General features: G+C 41.4%; 1 protein-coding gene across 5 annotated transcripts in view; it reads right to left on the bottom strand.

The window, feature by feature from the left end:
* Window positions 1-1,520: 1,520 nt before the first annotated feature.
* The window catches only part of tle2a (TLE family member 2, transcriptional corepressor a), a 51,148-nt gene continuing 34,741 nt past the window's right edge, over window positions 1,521-17,927 (bottom strand). Inside the window, exons 4-20 of one of the 5 annotated variants that reach the window (XM_042481401.1) lie at window positions 17,625-17,669; window positions 14,257-14,319; window positions 13,809-13,850; window positions 13,006-13,219; window positions 12,568-12,584; window positions 10,616-10,711; window positions 9,950-9,994; window positions 8,357-8,518; window positions 8,021-8,147; window positions 6,861-7,060; window positions 6,429-6,508; window positions 5,452-5,701; window positions 4,883-5,130; window positions 3,609-3,756; window positions 3,261-3,411; window positions 2,998-3,074; window positions 1,521-2,668 (exon numbers count right to left, since the gene is read on the bottom strand). In XM_042481401.1, coding sequence (XP_042337335.1) covers window positions 2,561-2,668; window positions 2,998-3,074; window positions 3,261-3,411; window positions 3,609-3,756; window positions 4,883-5,130; window positions 5,452-5,701; window positions 6,429-6,508; window positions 6,861-7,060; window positions 8,021-8,147; window positions 8,357-8,518; window positions 9,950-9,994; window positions 10,616-10,711; window positions 12,568-12,584; window positions 13,006-13,219; window positions 13,809-13,850; window positions 14,257-14,319; window positions 17,625-17,669 — 2,073 coding nt within the window. In that variant the 3' untranslated portion in view covers window positions 1,521-2,560. Of the gene's footprint in view, window positions 2,669-2,997; window positions 3,075-3,260; window positions 3,412-3,608; window positions 3,757-4,882; window positions 5,131-5,451; window positions 5,702-6,428; window positions 6,509-6,860; window positions 7,061-8,020; window positions 8,148-8,356; window positions 8,519-9,949; window positions 9,995-10,615; window positions 10,712-12,567; window positions 12,585-13,005; window positions 13,220-13,745; window positions 13,851-14,256; window positions 14,320-17,624; window positions 17,670-17,927 lie in introns of all 5 variants that reach the window. The other 4 variants (XM_042481395.1, XM_042481389.1, XM_042481382.1 and 1 more) reach the window with 4 other exon arrangements.

Genomic DNA, 17,927 nt, shown 5'->3' on the forward strand with positions numbered 1-17,927 from the left:
GCCACTTTTTATGACATACTACACTATGAAATTTTTATGATTCTTATTACATAATATGATGAAATTTATGAAATACTTTTATGCCATGCTATACTGTTTTGATAATTTTTTTAATAACTTTTAGAAATACTATACTATACTAACATTTTTATGAAATTTCCATGACATACCTAACTACAAAATTTTTCCATTTTTTATGGCATTTGATAACTAGTTATTCAAAAAATAACATTTTTTATATATGACATTATTGATGACTTTTGCGTGGCATATTTTTCATGGCATATGTTAATATGACATTTTAATTGTATCAACATGGTGTGCACTGAAAAATATATTAAAGAAGAGAGTAATCTATACAAAATGTTATTAACAAATGTGTGTGCATTTCTTAATTTTTTAAATTATTATGACTTAACTTTAGGATATAGCAAAAGCCCTAATAAGGCACGCAATCTTACTTGTGTTTTTGTTTCCTTTGTTCAGTCTTATTTATTCTTTACTCCATTGTGCATGTGTTAGAAACTTATAAAGTCAATTGCAACCTTGAGAGTGCTCTGTGCCATAATTATGGGTATTAACAGAAGCATTTTAAGAGTCCAAGAAATGGTGGAAATTTTGCACCAAAATCAATAAAATGAATCTGACTTGATAACTACCTGTGAGCCAGTAATCCTTTACTCTAGACAGAAGATAAATGTTTTACTTTAATTTTCCTTAGGTTTACTTCTCTCATGGTTAAACCTTTTGTCTTGGCAGGACAATTACCACTACACACATAATCACTGAAAAAGTCCTCTTGGATATTATTGCTATGATAACCCTTTTCTCAGCCTATTGTACTGCAGATCACTTTTGTCTCACCACACTGCATGCCAGATCAGCACAAATACCCAACTGTATGTGGCTGCAGTATTTCTGAGAGCCCCAGTCACAGAGGAGCTTGCTTAGCTGTGGATTTGATTCCCGAGACAGTTTCGAACACGTATGAGGATGTCGACATTGACTAGAGGAGATGCTTTGTGCTGTTGTGTATTGAGAAATGTTTCCATCACAGTGGAACAGAGACAGAGAGTGTACTCATCATTTACATACTTTGTTTTTACCTAAATATCTCTAAGATGCTATCTGGCACCTCACTATGAGCACATGCTTTTCTGGCTGAAATGGTTTAAACAAATATTCAGCAAATGCTTTTTTTATTATTTTTTTTTTTTCAGTTTTAAACCTCCAAGTTAAATCTGGCAAGAATCTTACTAGATTCTGACGCTGAAAACACATTTTGACAGCCAGCAGTGTGCAGCACACACAACAGGTCTACCTCATTTCTACTTTTTCCACCATCACACCTGCATCGGTCTTTAAGGAGATGTTGCAATCTGTTTTTCCTCTGTGAGAAGATGCTCACGAAAAACACAAACGATCCATGGCAGACCTCAAAAATTGCACTATTTTTTGACAGATACCCTGCTGTCCCATCAGTTTTTCAAAACAAGTCCAATTCACAGATGAAATCCTTGTTTGCCTTGGAGAACTTTATTTACATGTCCATATATAGCAAGGTTCATGATGCAGCTGTGAAAATACCTGTCCGCCTGTATGTGCCCTGACAAATACAATTAAAAAAAACACATTTAATGTTGAGTGTTACAGATGACGATGTAGCAGAGGCCACGTCCCCAAAACTTGGAGAGTACCTTTTTGTGAGCTGTTTGAACTGATAGTTTTTCAAATCCAGGCTGTTTTCACCAGTATCTCCACAATATGTCAGGCTTTGTTCTTTCATAAAGCAAAAATAATCAAGTAAAAAGTAAGATAGACAAACTCTCAGGAAACTTCAGCAAAATCCAAGCCCTGTTCTGTTGTGTATGTACTGGAGATAATACAATCATGTTGCTGCTGAAACTATGCCAGGAGAAAAAAAAATAGCTGGAACCTCACAGCACACCATCCTGCCATCTGCCACGCATCTGCTGCCCCGAGGAGCAGCCACGTAGCTGGACCGAACCAGGTCAAACTGGGCCAAGCTGACCCAGACTGGGGCTTTTTACACAGCAAAGAACATGGACCGAATTTTTCCATCAAGAATTCCCAGCCCTCCCTGAATCCTTCCCACACTTCCTCAAACCCACGTCTGTCTTTTTCCACTCGATGTGGTCCAACTGTTGGCGAAAAATTCAAAGGCTAAAAAAATAAGTTTTTTGCTAATTTCTTGCTCACTACAGAGGTTTTATTTTGTTAAAAAAGGAACAAAAATGAACAAAAGCAAAAGTTCTTTGGAGGAATCCCACAATTGCGCAGCTATAGACTAACCAGCGTTCTCAGAGCATTTAAAACAAAGTTCAAAGTTTGTTTGTTTTTTCCAGAGATGTGACTTTGTGCCCCCTTGCTTCTCTTTTCCATTTCTTTCACAAACGTAAACAAAACAACAAAGTACAAGTTGAGTGTTTCTTGTTTACCATGCCTCCAACGCTCTGTACAGTCATTGGTGCAGGAGAGAGCCTTGGCCCCGCCCCCTGATTATTTGTTTTTTTGTTTTTTTTTGTCAGCCAATCAGAGTTCAGTAGATGACTTCGTAGACTGTCGCTTTCTTGTCCCCGGAGCCGGTGACGATGAACTGGTCATCTGGGGAGATATCACAGCTGAGAACTGACGAAGACTCCTTAGACTGAACACAGAGACAGAGAGGAAGCCATATGAGCTACAAACAGTCAGTTAATCATGTCTTTGTACAAACAGTGACACAGAAATTCACATTACTCCAGTCAAAACTGATATATTTGTGTCCCAGAATAAACCCCTGATATTTAAACAGGAAGATGAAAAAGCAGGAAAATGGAAAAAAAAAAAAAAGATAAACCGCATTTGACAACTGGATGGTTTCCCGGCCACAAATCAAAATTTGTCATCATGTCACCATCTTACATAGTCATTTTATAAACTAATAAAATGTGTGTGCCAAAAGCTTTGCATAAAACAAAGTGTTTTATGGCCCACCTGGAATATGCTGGATCCGTAAGGTGTCCGCCATGCATTCAGGAGGTTATCTTTGCCTGTGCTCACAAACCATTTACCTACAGGAGGAAACACACACAGCCATCAACAGATAAAGTCTCAGGGGAGCTGAGATATGGAGAGGCCTGAAAGGATGCGCTGCTTTTGTAAAGAAGAATGGGAGAAGTGAAAAGAGGAAACCGTTTCTGAATAAAGAGAGAAGCAGATTTATTCTGCTTCCCTTGTCCATGTGCGGTTGTACGTACCACAGTAGGCAAACTTAAGGGAGAGAACGCAGCTCTCATGGAGGTGCAGCTGATACTTGTCAGGCTTGGAGACATGCAGGACTTCCACATTACTGCTCTCCATTCCCACAGCAAGCCACTCGCCTGTCGGACAATAGCCCAGAGAGAAGATCTGGAGAGGGAAGAAAGGAATCAAAGAAAGGAGAGAGAAATGCTGAGATGAGAGTGGGTAAGCATTAACGATCATCAGCAGCCTGTCAGCACATCAATGCCCATTAGTCTGGACTGCAGTGAGGCTAATTTGTATTCGCAGAGGTGTGTTTGTGTGTGTGTGTGTGTGTGTGTGTGTGTGTGTGTGTGAGTGTGTACCTGTGAGGTGAAGTCGTGCTGCTGGAGCTGGCGTCCCTCTCGGAGGTCCCAGCAGCGGACTGTGTTGTCCAACCCTCCCGTCCACAGTTTGGTGCCGTCGTTGGAGATGTCGATGCAGCTTGCTCCGTCTGTGTGGCCCTGAAACTGCCTGCATTGAAGAGACACTCACATTAAAACAGAACAGGTAGCCTTCTTTGGCTATCGGGCCAAAGTACTGCAATCTGTTTGCTTAAGTTGAACTGTCACATTCCTTACTAGTCATATACTACTTATATTCCACAAAAGTCTCTAAAAAGTGCAGCTACTTATAAATGCTGATGGATTATGTATTCTTTATCATTAATCCCACTATGATGTATTCATAAGCAATATATAAGCATTTCACATTAGAGTGTTTAATCACTTGAATGTTGTAAGAAGATGTAGCACATTTATATATTTGTCAACAACTGTAACTCTTAATGTGGGACACCCATAAGAGGAGTAAAACACCACTGTAGTAATATAAAATATGGCTTCATAGGAGAAGTTATAATTGTTGACATATATAGAAGAATAATTAAGATTTAAAATGTCTTCGTAGCTGCATATAACTATATGGTGTTTTACAGTATGAACTTTTTTAAATAAATGTGTATATACTTCCTATAAATAATGAAACACTAAAAGTCTTATTGTCTTACATTTTTTTCCAGGTCAGGTATATAACATGGACCAGTGCCACTGGTAACATTTTTAGCTAAGCTACTTTTCAGTACCCTTTCCTACACACAAAGATGTAGTGGAGAACTGATTTTGAATGTGGAAAAAAACATCCTTACATTTGCATACTACAAAGTAAAAACACAGTTACATGCTATGATGCTTTAAAGAAAGACAGTCACACATTTTTTGGAAATTTTAGAAAAAAAGTAGCATCTTCCTCCCTGTTAAAGCACGCAGATACATAGAGGTTGTGTAAAGTCCACCTTCTCTGCGCTGTATTCCTCCCCTATGCTTTGGTCGCCTGTCTACAATGTTTGCTTTTCCCTCTCTCTCTCTCATTTATGATTGACAGTGTAGATTGTGAAATTTCAGAAATTACACAATTTCTTCTGTCTCTCTGTGCAGTCGTCTCTGCCTTCTCATTTCCCACTCCATTGACTCTCTTCGTCTCCCATCACTCCCTCCTCTTCTCCTTTCTTGTAACTTCAACAGAGTCTGTCTATTTTCCCATTTCCATGGTATTTACTAAAAGTAGTTAAAATGATGCAGTTTCTCTCCTCTCCTCTTACCTGACCAGCGTCTGGTTGTGAAGGTCCCAGACGACGATGTTGCCATCACTGCAGCAGGAGAAGCAGACCTTGTTGTCAGGGGAGATGGCCAAAGCGTAGCAGGCGGGAGCAGACGACGTTAGTTCTGCTTTGATGCGTGGAGTGGGCGTGGCCAGATCCCAGATTGAAAGCGTGCTAGCCTCCCCACCGACGATCAAAGTCCGTCCATCTGAGAGCAGCTTGCAGGAGCGGATGTAGTTATCCCTGTTCTGATTAGGCACAATAAAACAGCAAACATAAACATTTATACACAATAATATGTGTTGCAGTCGCCTGTAATTGATGAAAAGGGGATACAAAGACACAAAGTTTGGCGTGCTGCTACAGCAGAACCACAGCAATAAATAAAGATGCTGGAGGATTTGGCTTTAGGACAACAGCACAAATGTGATTCATCATCTTAAGTGTGTTTTTATGTGTGAAAAAAAAAGTAGTAAGGCAACATTATAAGACACAAGATGCACAACAAACATTAAATACAAGTCTACAAACATCCATATAAGTGTCTCCCCTCCTCCCTCATGTCTCACCAGACAGTCCAGCTGGGCCATGGGGCTCTTGCTTCCAGGCTGACTGATGTCCCACACTTTGACGCAGCCCTTTCCTCCGGTATAGACGTGACGCGTCGAGGTGCTGATGGTAACGGCACACACCACCTCTCCGTGGTTCAGGGTGTGAATTTGACGGGCGTGGCGAGGGATTCCCGGGCCCAGCAGGGCATCAGGAGGAAAGGGCACCGGCTGCATCTGGCCGTCAGCACTCACATGGAATGAGTAGGCGCTGAAGAGAAGGGAGACAAGAGGGAATAAAAATGGATGAATAACAGAGAGATTAAAGGCTGCAGCAAAAAACACTTATTCAGAACAAGTAGAGGGAGATGAGAGAGGGCAAACATTTTATTATTTGGTCTTTGTTTCTAAAAGAGGACTTTGTTGAACTATTCAACGAACAAGAAAAATAGCACATACTTTGATAAGCACCATCTGAGACTGCTAAAAAGTTACAGAACTAGTTTGTGTAGACATTTTTCCCTCAAACTACCTCATCTCTTTCAACTTGCGATTTCTGCATTCTCAGACAGAATAACACAGAAGTGACTAATACCTGACATTTACTAATAATGTTGGATGGAACTGAAAAACTCTGTATTTAACTACCTAAGTCTGTTGAAGCTTTTCTGCAAATATCACTGACGTCATGTCATATATATCAGTCATTCATCTGCAGACGCAAGAAAAATACTCAGAACAACAAAGTGAAGTGGAGCCAAAAATGGAAGTAACGCTGATAAAAACTGTTTAAAAACGTTTTTCAAATGCTTTGAGGATGAACAAAGACTTACAAGTCAAACAGTCTTTTATTAAAACATTTTCCACTTCACTTTTTCCCTTCAGCATCTTTCATTGTTTGTCTTTTCTTCTGGTGTTGTAACTGAAAGAACCTAAGTGCAGTAAATAGTGAACAGGTGATGATTTGAGTGATAGCAGGAAAAACAGTGGAAACTCACGGTTTTCCGGAAGCGGCTGACTGCAGGCTGGCAGGCAGCCCGGGGACCCTCATATGCGGGTGTGGAGACTCATAGCCCACCTGGAAGAGAAAGAAATCCTGATGTGAGGGAAAAAAAAAACACCTTAAAGAGATATCTGTGTTCATGGAGAGGGGTGGACAGAGTTCACTCATAAAGACAGGTAATACTTAGACAGTATCAGATGAAAGATCAGAAGAAAATGAGATCATATAAGGGAAAAGACCCTTTTCTAGAGCCAAGGTCATAGATTCTTTGCGATAAATGACAACACAGCTGCTCTACCTCTAAAAAACTCCCTTAGTTCCCACATATATATCCCCCTTTTGCCCTCTGAGACAGGTTTATATGCTGAGGCATTCCATATGACAGTGACACTGGAAAGACAAATTATCTGCTGAGCGTCTAGCTCACCACAGGGGACCGTCCGTAGCCTGCGGCAGCTGCTGCCGCTGCTGCTGCAGCAGCTCCGTTCATCTGGGGGGAGACCAAATGGAGGCCGGCGCCGTAACCTGCCGCCCCGGCCAGGTCCCCGTTCACCCCTGGAGGAGGCAGACCGAAAGCCCCAGGAGGGTACGCTCCCTGCACTGCTAGAGGGTTTCTCAGACCCAGAGCTGAAAGAGAAGACAAGAGAGAGTCAGTTTATTGTGAATTATTTAAGTGAAAAAATGATTGATTGAAGCAGCTGATACAAAGTACGTCAGTCATTTAGAGACTTTTATCATTTTAGCAAAGACCAGAATGAGCTCCTCATTTTATTAAGGTGACTCCCTCTGCAGGGCCTCTCAGTGTGAGAGACAGTTGTGACTGACAGGCAGTGAACAAGCTGCTGCCTGCCATGCAAAAGGCAAGACAACATCCCTAAACTGCAGCACTAGACCACTACTGCCCCCTGCTGGTCATCGTGTTTTCCTGCAGCCAAAGTGTGTGTGCAAATTTCTGTGTGTGCTCACATAAACGTCCTCTACATCATCCCCTGTGCATGAAGCTGCGTCTACAAGCATGTTCGTATGCATGAATAATGGTGTGTGCGTGCGTGTGTGTGTGTGTGTGTGTGTGTGTGTGGGCTAACAGGTGATGTGAGGGGAAAAAAAGAGAAAAGAGATACAGTGGAATAGATGGAGGCTCATTATGAAGCAGCTCACAGTCACAGTCCATCACCTCTCCTAATCTTTCCATTTAAAAAGTGAGGGGCGCTGAATATTTTTTGCCCACAGCTGCTTATTAAGTCCAGATGGTGGTGGGTGGTGAGGAGCTGGCTGACACCCATACCAACTACTGCGGCCCGATGCTGATAGAATCACTACATGTAACAAAGCCAGTACAGGCGAAAAACTCATCTCTGCAGAGACAGATTCATATTTTTAACTGATGCTGTGTGCAGTGAAAGTTTGTGTCCCTAAAAGAACGGATGGAGACATTTCTCGTGAGATTTTCTTGTGTTGTAGGCAAGTTATACAGGTTCACTTCACACTAACTTCAGGCAATCTGAAGTCCAACGATCCCCTTCAACAATTAAGTACAGAAAGATTTGTTCTATGGGGAATTAAAGCAAGCTCATGGGATGTTATTACCGAGGGGGTCTACACCAGGCTTGCCAGGGACAGGTCTGAACTGTGGAGGTCCGCTGGGTCCTGGGGTGTTGGACTCTTGAGACATGGGGGTTCCTGGCTTCATACCTGGAGTACTAGACTTCTCCCTCTGGGAGTGCAGAGAGGAAAAAGAACAGTGTTCAAGACAGAAAAGGTCATTTATTTAGTAAAATTGAGCAGAATACAGTGAGGGCTGACAGCACAGAAACATATACATGATATCTGCATTCTTGAGACAGTCATACCACAGAACATCTTGCAAATATTTCCTTTTTATGTCTGTCTGTAATCCACTTAGACGTACACGTGTGGTTTTACCTGCGGGGGCTCTTTGCCACGAGACGGGGAGGTTGCACTGCTGGAGGAGGCCAGGGAGGCGGGGCTGGCCTGAGGGGGGCCCTCCTTACGGGACGGGGGCATCTTGTCCAGGCCGTTCTCCCTGGACGAGTAGGACTGCACACTGCGGGGGGACGATGGGTCCTGAATCCAAAACATTTAACACATTCTTAAACAGGCAGAATTAGGAATAAATGGTGATTTATTCAATCAGTCTGGTGTTTGTTTTATTTTTTTCCATCGTGCATTAACTCTTTTTTAGCTTGTTTAACCATTCTGGCTTTATAGGAGATAGTCGCATTTCTTTCAAGTCAGTATTAAAATAACAGTCAGGTGAATATATGAATATCTGGACATTGAAAGTGGTTTTGCTTGCTGTAATCATCTCTGCACATAAGATAAAGATATATGATATGATTTTTTCTCACTATGCTTGCCCCAAAAATAGCCCCTTTAGGGATTTTTTAAAATTATTTTTTTATTATTGTATTTCAAAAACTTACAAAGACATTAGATGCAGGACTAAGACTAAATAAATGAATAAATCTTACCTCTATTCTACCTTGGCATGTTGTGTAAACTAAGTATTGATTCTCATTTTTATTTCTATAAATTTTGTTTTTATTTTATTTACAGAAAAGCTGTTTCTTCAGTGCTACACTGCTCCCAATAACCACACATAGGCTGCTAATGGTTTAAGTTTTGTTTCTTGAGAAAGAATAAGTTGCACGTGTTGCCTGCTAATAAATAAACAGTAAATTCATAATATTTCCTCATCTGCTAATTTTAATACTAAATATACAATGTTGTATAAATAGAATAGTTAGTTACATAGTTAGAATAGTTAAATAAATAAGTAATGCTTACAAAACGTCCTGGTAAGAGTGCCCTTTTAATAACGTATTCCAAAGTTTATCTGACGTTAACATCAGGCTTCAGCAGTCCAACCAAAGAAAATCAGGTGATTACAGTGAGCAAAATGTGGTTCAGTGTTCATGTGAGCCACTGGCGGCTGTTTTAAAACAGACTTGCAAAACACTGAACCTGTCCTTTAACTGCTGTGCCAACTATTGTTTTTCAGTAAACATAAAAGAAATCACTTCCTGGCACCAGAGGAGTTTTCCGAATGAGACCCACCCAACACTGCAAAGTAAAAGCTTTTGGGAACTGCGTATAGTCTCAATTACTGTCATCTCATTCATTTTGAAGACAAAGACAGCCATTTTGAGAAAAAGAGAAAAAAAAGAAAGTTGATTAGTGTTTTTACTTTACTCTTTATCAGAAGCCAACTTTAATTTTCCAACCTCACTATCCACTAAGTCAGAACTCATTCATAAAACTAATAAAACCTCAACAGTCATCTATACTGAATTGTACACAGAGGTGTAGCGAGAACTGCAGTCAAGCGTGTGTATGCATATGTACTTTATGGTTGTGTATGAAGGGCAGACAGAGGCGGGGGGTTTTATTATCATTATTGTTATATTCAGATGGTCCTGCTGGGTGTGTTTACATGATGTATGCAGATGAAAGCGGTGAAGTGAGGCCAATAGAGGCCGGCGGCCGCCTACTAACCTCATCCACCACCAAATTATCATCACTCTTATCTGCATCGCTGCCCTGTGAGAGAAGGAGAGAGGAAGTAAGATTAGATATTCCTGTTCTGCTGTGTGATGTATGTAGATTATATGTAGAAATATACAGCACACAAAGTCATACACTGACTATAGTGTGTGTGTAAGCTGAAAAAGTTTTATAAAACATTTTTTGTCTTGAGAGCTTTAATCGTTACATTGCAAACACGAAAATGGAATATCTTATCTTGGCATCTAATTGCCTGAGATTGTTGGAAGTAAATTCAATGGGCAGTGCAAATGTAATTAATTAATTTTAGATGTTTAACTTGAGAGGTGAAATCCTCCAAAGGCACTGCTTTTATAAATATTGCAGGTCTTCTTGAACAAAGCGATAATGCTGAGCTTAATAAAATAACTACCAATTTATCTCACAATAAAAATAATCCCTTACAGAGCTTAACATATCTGCTTTTCCACAATAACACCAATAATGCAGTGATGACAGCAGGGAGTTTGAATATTTCAATTACGGTTTAAAATGAGAGCAGGTCTTCAAAGTCCACAGTGCAGACACCACAAGTCTTATCTGGCGAGCACCGGCAGAGTTGGGCGAAACTTTCCTTCAGTTACTTAAACATTTAAGAGCGTTATGAAAGTGCCTCACATAGTCGGTCATGAACTCCTTCTCATCAGCTTTCCTCTTCTTGCCATTGCTGAGGTAGTCTGCTGGGCGACCCTTATCCCCATTGGACAGAGAGCTCTGCAGAGGGAGAGCGAGGGGTGAGAAAAGAGGGAGCAAGACATTGTGGCAAAGAGCAAAGTGGGAGGTGTTCATGGGGGCACAAAGAGGTGAAGGAGGAAGGAAGAAGTGAAAAAAAGGGGTGAGGGCAGCGAGGGAGGAAGAGGGTGATAATGAGGTGAGAGGGACTGCATAAATCATGTCAGGCTCATAAGCTGCGGAGATGAATGTGAAAGAATATCGGGCCGCATCGATCGGGCCGCTCACTGTAGGAGTGAGAGGAAGAAAGAGAATGCTTCAATTTTTTTTTAAGGCAGCAGAAAAGAATGTGGAGCGGTCTGAGCGTGTTTTGGCACTGATGCATAGTTTTTTAGACCAGTATTGTCACAATTTTTATAATGGTATTGATATAATGTTGAAATCTAAAGTTTTGTCATACAGGGTTCAGCATCAGTGACAGCAAACCTGTGTTCTTTCAATTTACCACAGCTAACAACACTTTTAAAACTGTAAACGGGCAAATAAGAAAAGACAACACTAAGCTGAACCTTAAGAGTATGTTGACTAGAGTCCATGCAGTGGGGTGGCAGAAGGCATGTTTACTTATTGCTCATTAAACCATGTTTGTAAAATCAGTGACCTGCAAAATATACCATTAAAAAACCCAAATGGTTGAGCTTTATTTTACATGTCTCTAACGCTTGAATACCCTCCTAATAATTTGCAAGAAGTTTCTTGTACAGAACTATCTAACATCATAATAATTATAGTGGGAAAAAAGCATGGAACATGCACAATATATCACATTTATCTTCAGGCATACTATAAAATATATGAAATAAATAAATGAATAAATATCCAGTGAGGTTAAGGCTTACTGTAGTAACTTAGAAAACAACTTAGACAATCTGTGGAAAAGAACATGTCCCTCCTCTCCATGTCCATCCTCTTCCTACTGCCTCTCAAGACATTCACCAGAATTGACTGCAGCACCCCAAAAACAAACAATCAGAGCTGTGCGGTCTCTAACATAGCTGACAATCAAGTCCATCACCTCAATCACTCTTCGTGAACTGTGGTTTATCTGTTAAATTAGACAGTGCTAATTAATTCTGAAATGCAATCACTGCATTGCTCATTTCTCACCTCAGATGTTTTCAGAAACAGAGTACGATTTAGCCGTGAGATGAAAGAGTTGCTCTGGCCAATGGGCAGTGGAGAGTTCTTGGCATGATTGTTTCCAACATGGTGGACGAACAAACATTCTCATTAATAGCTAAACACATCATGAAAGTATCTTTCTGAAAACATCTGAGGCAACAAATAAGTAATGCAGTAACAGAATCTTGAATATTTTTGATCAGCACTGCCGTGTTGACGGCAGTTCACAAACAGTGATTGACATGATTGACAGCTGCATTGCTGCTGTGATTGGTTGTTTTTGTGAACATGTGGTAAGGACATGAGAAGCACAACAAGGCAATAGAGTAAGCAGAGGGATGTGATTTTTTTCCACAGATTATCTGTCTCATTAAGTGCTGACAGTTGCTGCAAATATGAAAAAAGTTCTTTGTGTAGAAAAGTTACCAAGTATCCATTTTAAGGAAATTATTATTATTTTTTTTACATATGAAATGCAATACTAAGGACCCATTAAATAAAGCTTAAAAAATACGTCTTCTATCTACATTTCCAAGTTATTATTTCAGCTTCTCTATAGTTTTTACAGCCTTAGAAAATGACAAAAAAACCTTTTTGTGGAGTGGATACCCATGTACAGCACTGAATTTGCCTAAAATATCAAAAACTGCTGAACAAATGGGCGGACAAGTGAGAGTGTACTTGATTGAAGTGATTGTGTAGTAATTTGTACTCACTGGTCCTGCTTCACGGTCTGTTTATTCCAGGCAGAAGCAGCAAACACATCCAGGTATCGGGCCACAGGACAGCAAAATGCAGATAAGGATACACACACACACACACACACACACATAAATGCAACATTATCTGCCATCACTTTACATCACTCTACAGCTGATGACTCAGTGGAAAAATATCCCTGAGGAGTGTTATTATCAGCAACACTCCTGCGTCCTGCCAAAAATCCAAAGCAAAGCCAATCATCAGGATCCATCGAGCCAAGCTTTGGTGTTTACTCTACCCCTTCCTCAGCGAGACAGTTTTCATCTCTAAGAATGCAATCCAACTCTTGTCCCAGGCCTAAACTCATCTAGAGTTTTTACACTTTTTGCTTTGAGGAACACAAACTGAAAGGAAAATGAGTAAACAGGCATCAAATTAAAGTGTTCCTGTACCTCTGTGGTGCTCTGCAGCGGCGGCAGCAGCTGCTGCTGCCTCTAGGTGAGCTCTCTCATCCTTGGCAGCCAGCTGGGCCCCCAGAGCCCCAGACAGGGCCAGCAGGCCGGACCCTCCGCCAAGCGCCAGGCCAGGGTGGGGCAGTCCTGACGGGTGAGGGCCCATTGGCAAACCCTGGGCATGCTGAGAGAGGTGCTGGGCCTGAAGCTGCTGCTGTAGAGAGGGAGAATAGAAGACGTAACAAAAAGAGAGAGAAAGCAAAGGAAAGAGAGATTTGGGTGACTTACAAGCAATGGAAGACGTGGCTCAACAGGAAGTGATCAAGAGGAGGAAGGAAAGAGAGGGAACTAAGTGCTGCGATGTGTACGAGGGGAGAAATGCTGAGGTCAAGGTAGTGGCTCTTTAGGAGGGAAAGCTCTGCAGCCAAATCAGCGTGATGGGAAATAAAACGAACAACTTAAACTGAAACATTACGTAAAAGTTTGTTTTAATTCTCTATAATATTTGGAAAATCACATGGGATATTTGATGGGGCCCATAATTTGACTGTTGATGCTGTTCAGGTAGCTGGTGAGGCCACTTGAATACAAATAATTTTTTAAACCAATTATTCATATTTCAAAAATTGTAATCCATCTTTATGAAATAAATCTGTACACTTTAGTACTGGCAAATTGATGTTTGCCTTAATAAAAGAAAAAGGAGGAAAAATAAATAAATGGGAGGATAAGGTACACACGCTATGAGGCAGAGGGGGGAGCCCACGTACCCCTATCGAAGCATTTAGCTCCCCCATGGTCACCTGTTTGGCGCGCTCCATGGCCTGGACCACCTGTTGTTGATGCTGTGGAACAAACCAAGAGGTCAGTAAGGGCATGTGGATTCAAACACTTAAAATTCAATAGCTTTTCCTTCTCTCTCTGTAGACTGAATCAATATTAATGAGGTGTAACTTTTCCTAATTAGTGTAAAAAAGTATTCAGACTCACAAACAGCATATTTGAAATACAGATTTTTTTTTTTCTCTCACTCTGGGAATCATGTGAACGCATGCAACCACTTGGCAATTGAGGAACGTGCTTTGAAGTTGTGTCCATCTGCAGCTCTGTGTGTGTGTGTGTGTTATTACTTATTGTGTGTATGCATGTGCATGCCTTCTGTGTGGGCTGCTGTCAGACAGGAGAAAGAGAGGGCTGAATGCAGTACAGTGTGTGTATGTGTGTGTGTGTGTGTGTGTGTGTGTGTCCCACCTCCTGTGACAGGAATGGGATGAGCTGAGCACAGATCACATTCAACCGCTTGGCAATCTCCGTCTGAAAGGAAAAAAAAAGATACTGTTGCTTTGATGAATAAACGCACACACAAACATTCACAAAGCCAAGACTGAGCCAGAACAAAAAGAAAACACACACTCATGAAGGTTACACACACACACACACACACAAACACAAACAAACAAACACACACACACACACACACACACACACACACACACACACACACACACACCACACACACACACACACACACACACACACACACACACACAACACACACACACACGGTGTGGCTGTGGCCTGCTTCTCCCAGGGCCAGTGTGGTAAATATTTCAGCTGCTTACATTTGGTCCATGCAAATGGAAACTCTGCCAGGGAGTTTGGCTAAAATATTCATGGACAGCATCTGCTGCGGCCTCAGCCAGCCCACACAGTGTTTATATGTGTGTGTGTGTGTGTGTGTGTGTGTGTGTGTGTGTGTGAGTGTGTGAGTGTGTGTGTTAAGAGGAAAAGATGCAAGAATCACCATCTTTTCTGTGTGTGTGTGTGTGTGTGTGTCTTGTGTGTGCATGTGTTTCTCATGTGTCCGTGCATGTCTGTTGTCTGTGTGTTTCTGCATTTTGCATGCTTGAGTGTGTGTGTGTGTGTGTGTGTGTGTGTGTGTGTGTGTGTGTGTGTGTGTGTTCCTGCTGGGGGTCAGTGATTCTTGCTGTGGGTGTGTGTCTGTCTCGATCTGCTCTACTACACAGCCAACAGCAAACTCTTCCCCCCTCCCTCCCCCATCTCTCTTTCCATCCCTCTCTCCTTTTTTCTGTCCTTCTTTCCATCACACTCCATTTATCGCTCTTTCCATCCATCCCTTGTTCCATTTCTCCTCTCCCAGTATTAGTGCAGTAATCAGTCTACAAGCATTGTCACGTGATGTCCATAACACACACACACACACACACACACACACACACACACAAACACACAAACATGTTTAGCGGCAGGCCCAACAAGGCCGTTAGGGCCAGTAATGATATGCATGCAGAGATCATGACAACATCATTATGGCCGCAGGCTGTTTTTCTTGTTGACAGCTAGACTCCGCTGCCTGTGTGTGTGTGTGTGTGTGTGTTTGTGTGCGCTTGCATGCGTGAGAATGTGTTTGTGTGTGTACAAATACACGCGCACACTCCCCATCCCATTCTCTCTCTTAAGTGATTTATTGATGCCGGACTGAACTTCCACCCCCTCCTTTTTCTCCCTCTCCCTCTCTCATGCTCTCTCTCTCTCTCTTTCATTCCTCTTGCTTGCCCGCATCTCTCCCTCCCTCCACTCTCTATTTTTCAGCCAGGCAGTGTGCCCCCCCCCTCCACCCCCTCCATCCTCTGAATCCATCACCCCCCACCCCAAGGGAGACACAATGATTTCTTGTTAGAGAACTCCAACTACTAAATGACATCTTCAGGAGAGAGAGGGAGGGAGAGAAAGAGAGAGGGACAGAGAGAACATGAGCAATCGAGAGAAAGAGGATAAAGAGGGGAGGACAAAATGGGAGAGAGGAAATGAAAAGAGGAGGCAGAGGAGGAGGAAAAGGGCAGATTGGGTTGAGGAAATGACAGCGAGTGAACGAAGGATGTGGGAGGGAAAGGAGAAATAGACAGAGAAGGAAGAAACAGAAGGAAGGCGGGGGAGGGAAAATCGAGATTGGGGGATGGGGTGAGGGGATGGAGTGGCGGCACGACAAAAGCGAAGCGATTGAGATGGTGAAATGAACAGAGAGAGAAGGAAAGAGTAGACGGCAGGAAGGCAGTGACCTGATTTAAAGTGAAATTCAGCATGGACTGTATGTCTATGAGGAGACAGAGGTGGAGGGAGGGTGTGCAAAGAAAAAAAAAGAGATAAAGAGAGAGAAAGAGAAATCAATGGAAAGGAAGGAGACAGAGACAGGGATGGTGAAGAAATGGAGATTAAGACAGAGGAGCATTAAAAAAGACAAAGTAAGACAGCAACTGAAGGGAAAGGAGAAAAAGGGATGGATGGATGGATGGATGGATGGATGGATGGATGGATGGATGGGGCACAGAGGCAGTAACAGACATGGATTTTTGGCAGCTGAGAGGAGAGGCTTGGGGAAGGGCAGAGTATTTTCATCTGTCTGTGGTGGAGAAATGAATTCTGTTTGTGGATCCTATTAACGCCTCCACAGCATAACGGTGCTCTATAGGTCCATCCGGGAGAGGATTGATATTACAGTGGGAGAGAGACAGAGACCCACACACTTTCCTAAAAATATTAGTTACTTTGAGTTGAGCTGATTGAGGACAAAAGAAAGGAAAGAAAGGCGGCAGAGGCAGTGACTACGCTACGTTTACATGCACAAAATACTTTCCTTTTTGCTCTTATTTCCTAAAAAACAATATTACTGCAAAGCTGTTTGACTAATTAAAAAGAATATTCCACCAATATTCCCATTTACATGCAGCAATGCATACTGATAAATGTGCCCCAATATGTCATTTAGATTACTTATCGCTCCTACTTGCCTTTTTGCATCTTGTATATTTGTACGTTTTAATGGCATATTGTTTTATGGAGTTGCATGTACCTTTGCTGTGTTTGAGAGAAGTCAAAACATGATTTTCCACCTATCTTTATCATGTCAAAACGTGGAAAAACGTAGAATGGCCGGAGCCACTGGTGCCATTTTGCTTCTTTTCCACTGATTGTTGAACTGTGCAAACAGTCTCCCTCTTAAATTCTTTTAACCACCATCTTGAATAGGTCGGCGTCGCCATTTTTTCACACATCCAATCACCTGTCGATATTGAAGTCTTTCACAGTATTTAAAAGTAAGTGTGTTTCTCTATTCAACTAGAAATACGGGCTTTTCTTTTAGGCATACATCTCTACCACAAAGCCTTACAACTCTTGGCAAGTTGGTTTGTGTACAACATATCCATGAAAATGCTAACAGGCAAGATGACACTTTTTGCAAACTGCGTTAAAAACCCCAATGGAGATGCATATAACATGCTGTATACATGTCAAAATAATGCTCCTAAAAACGAGAAATTGGCATGTCCCACATGTCGACATTGGAAAATGCTGTATTTAAATAAGGATGAATTTGGAATATGCAGGAAATATGTTGTTTAAATGACCTGTGTCAAAATCAGAATGATGTCATATCTGAAATTATTTTGGAATATTACTGTGCGTGTAAAGATAGTGAGCAATAATATTCAAGGAGAACAATGGAATATATAAAGGAATATGAAGCAGAGGTAGAGAGAGTGGGAGAGAGACATAAAGAGAGGCAAAAAGAGCGTGAGAGAAACCTGGAGCTCACTCACCTGTTTGTGCATTTCAATGTTAAGGCCGTAGGACATCTCGTAATACTGAAACACAGAGAAGAATATTAGTAAATATACACGATTGCACAGACAACATGAATTGTTAAATGTACGGATATTTTTCATCCACTTTAACTGTTGGAATTATTTGCATCCCAGCAGTTAAAATAGATGCCGCTATTTAGTTTTATTTCATCTGCACAAAGATAAAATGCAGAAGTGATACAAATGATAAAACGTAACAGGCTAGGAAAAAATTCTGGTGATATTCTATATTTGTGGAACAAATCCCACAAAAAGCCT

This window comes from Plectropomus leopardus, chromosome 3 (assembly GCF_008729295.1).
Source record: "Plectropomus leopardus isolate mb chromosome 3, YSFRI_Pleo_2.0, whole genome shotgun sequence".
NCBI lineage: Eukaryota > Metazoa > Chordata > Actinopteri > Perciformes > Serranidae > Plectropomus > Plectropomus leopardus.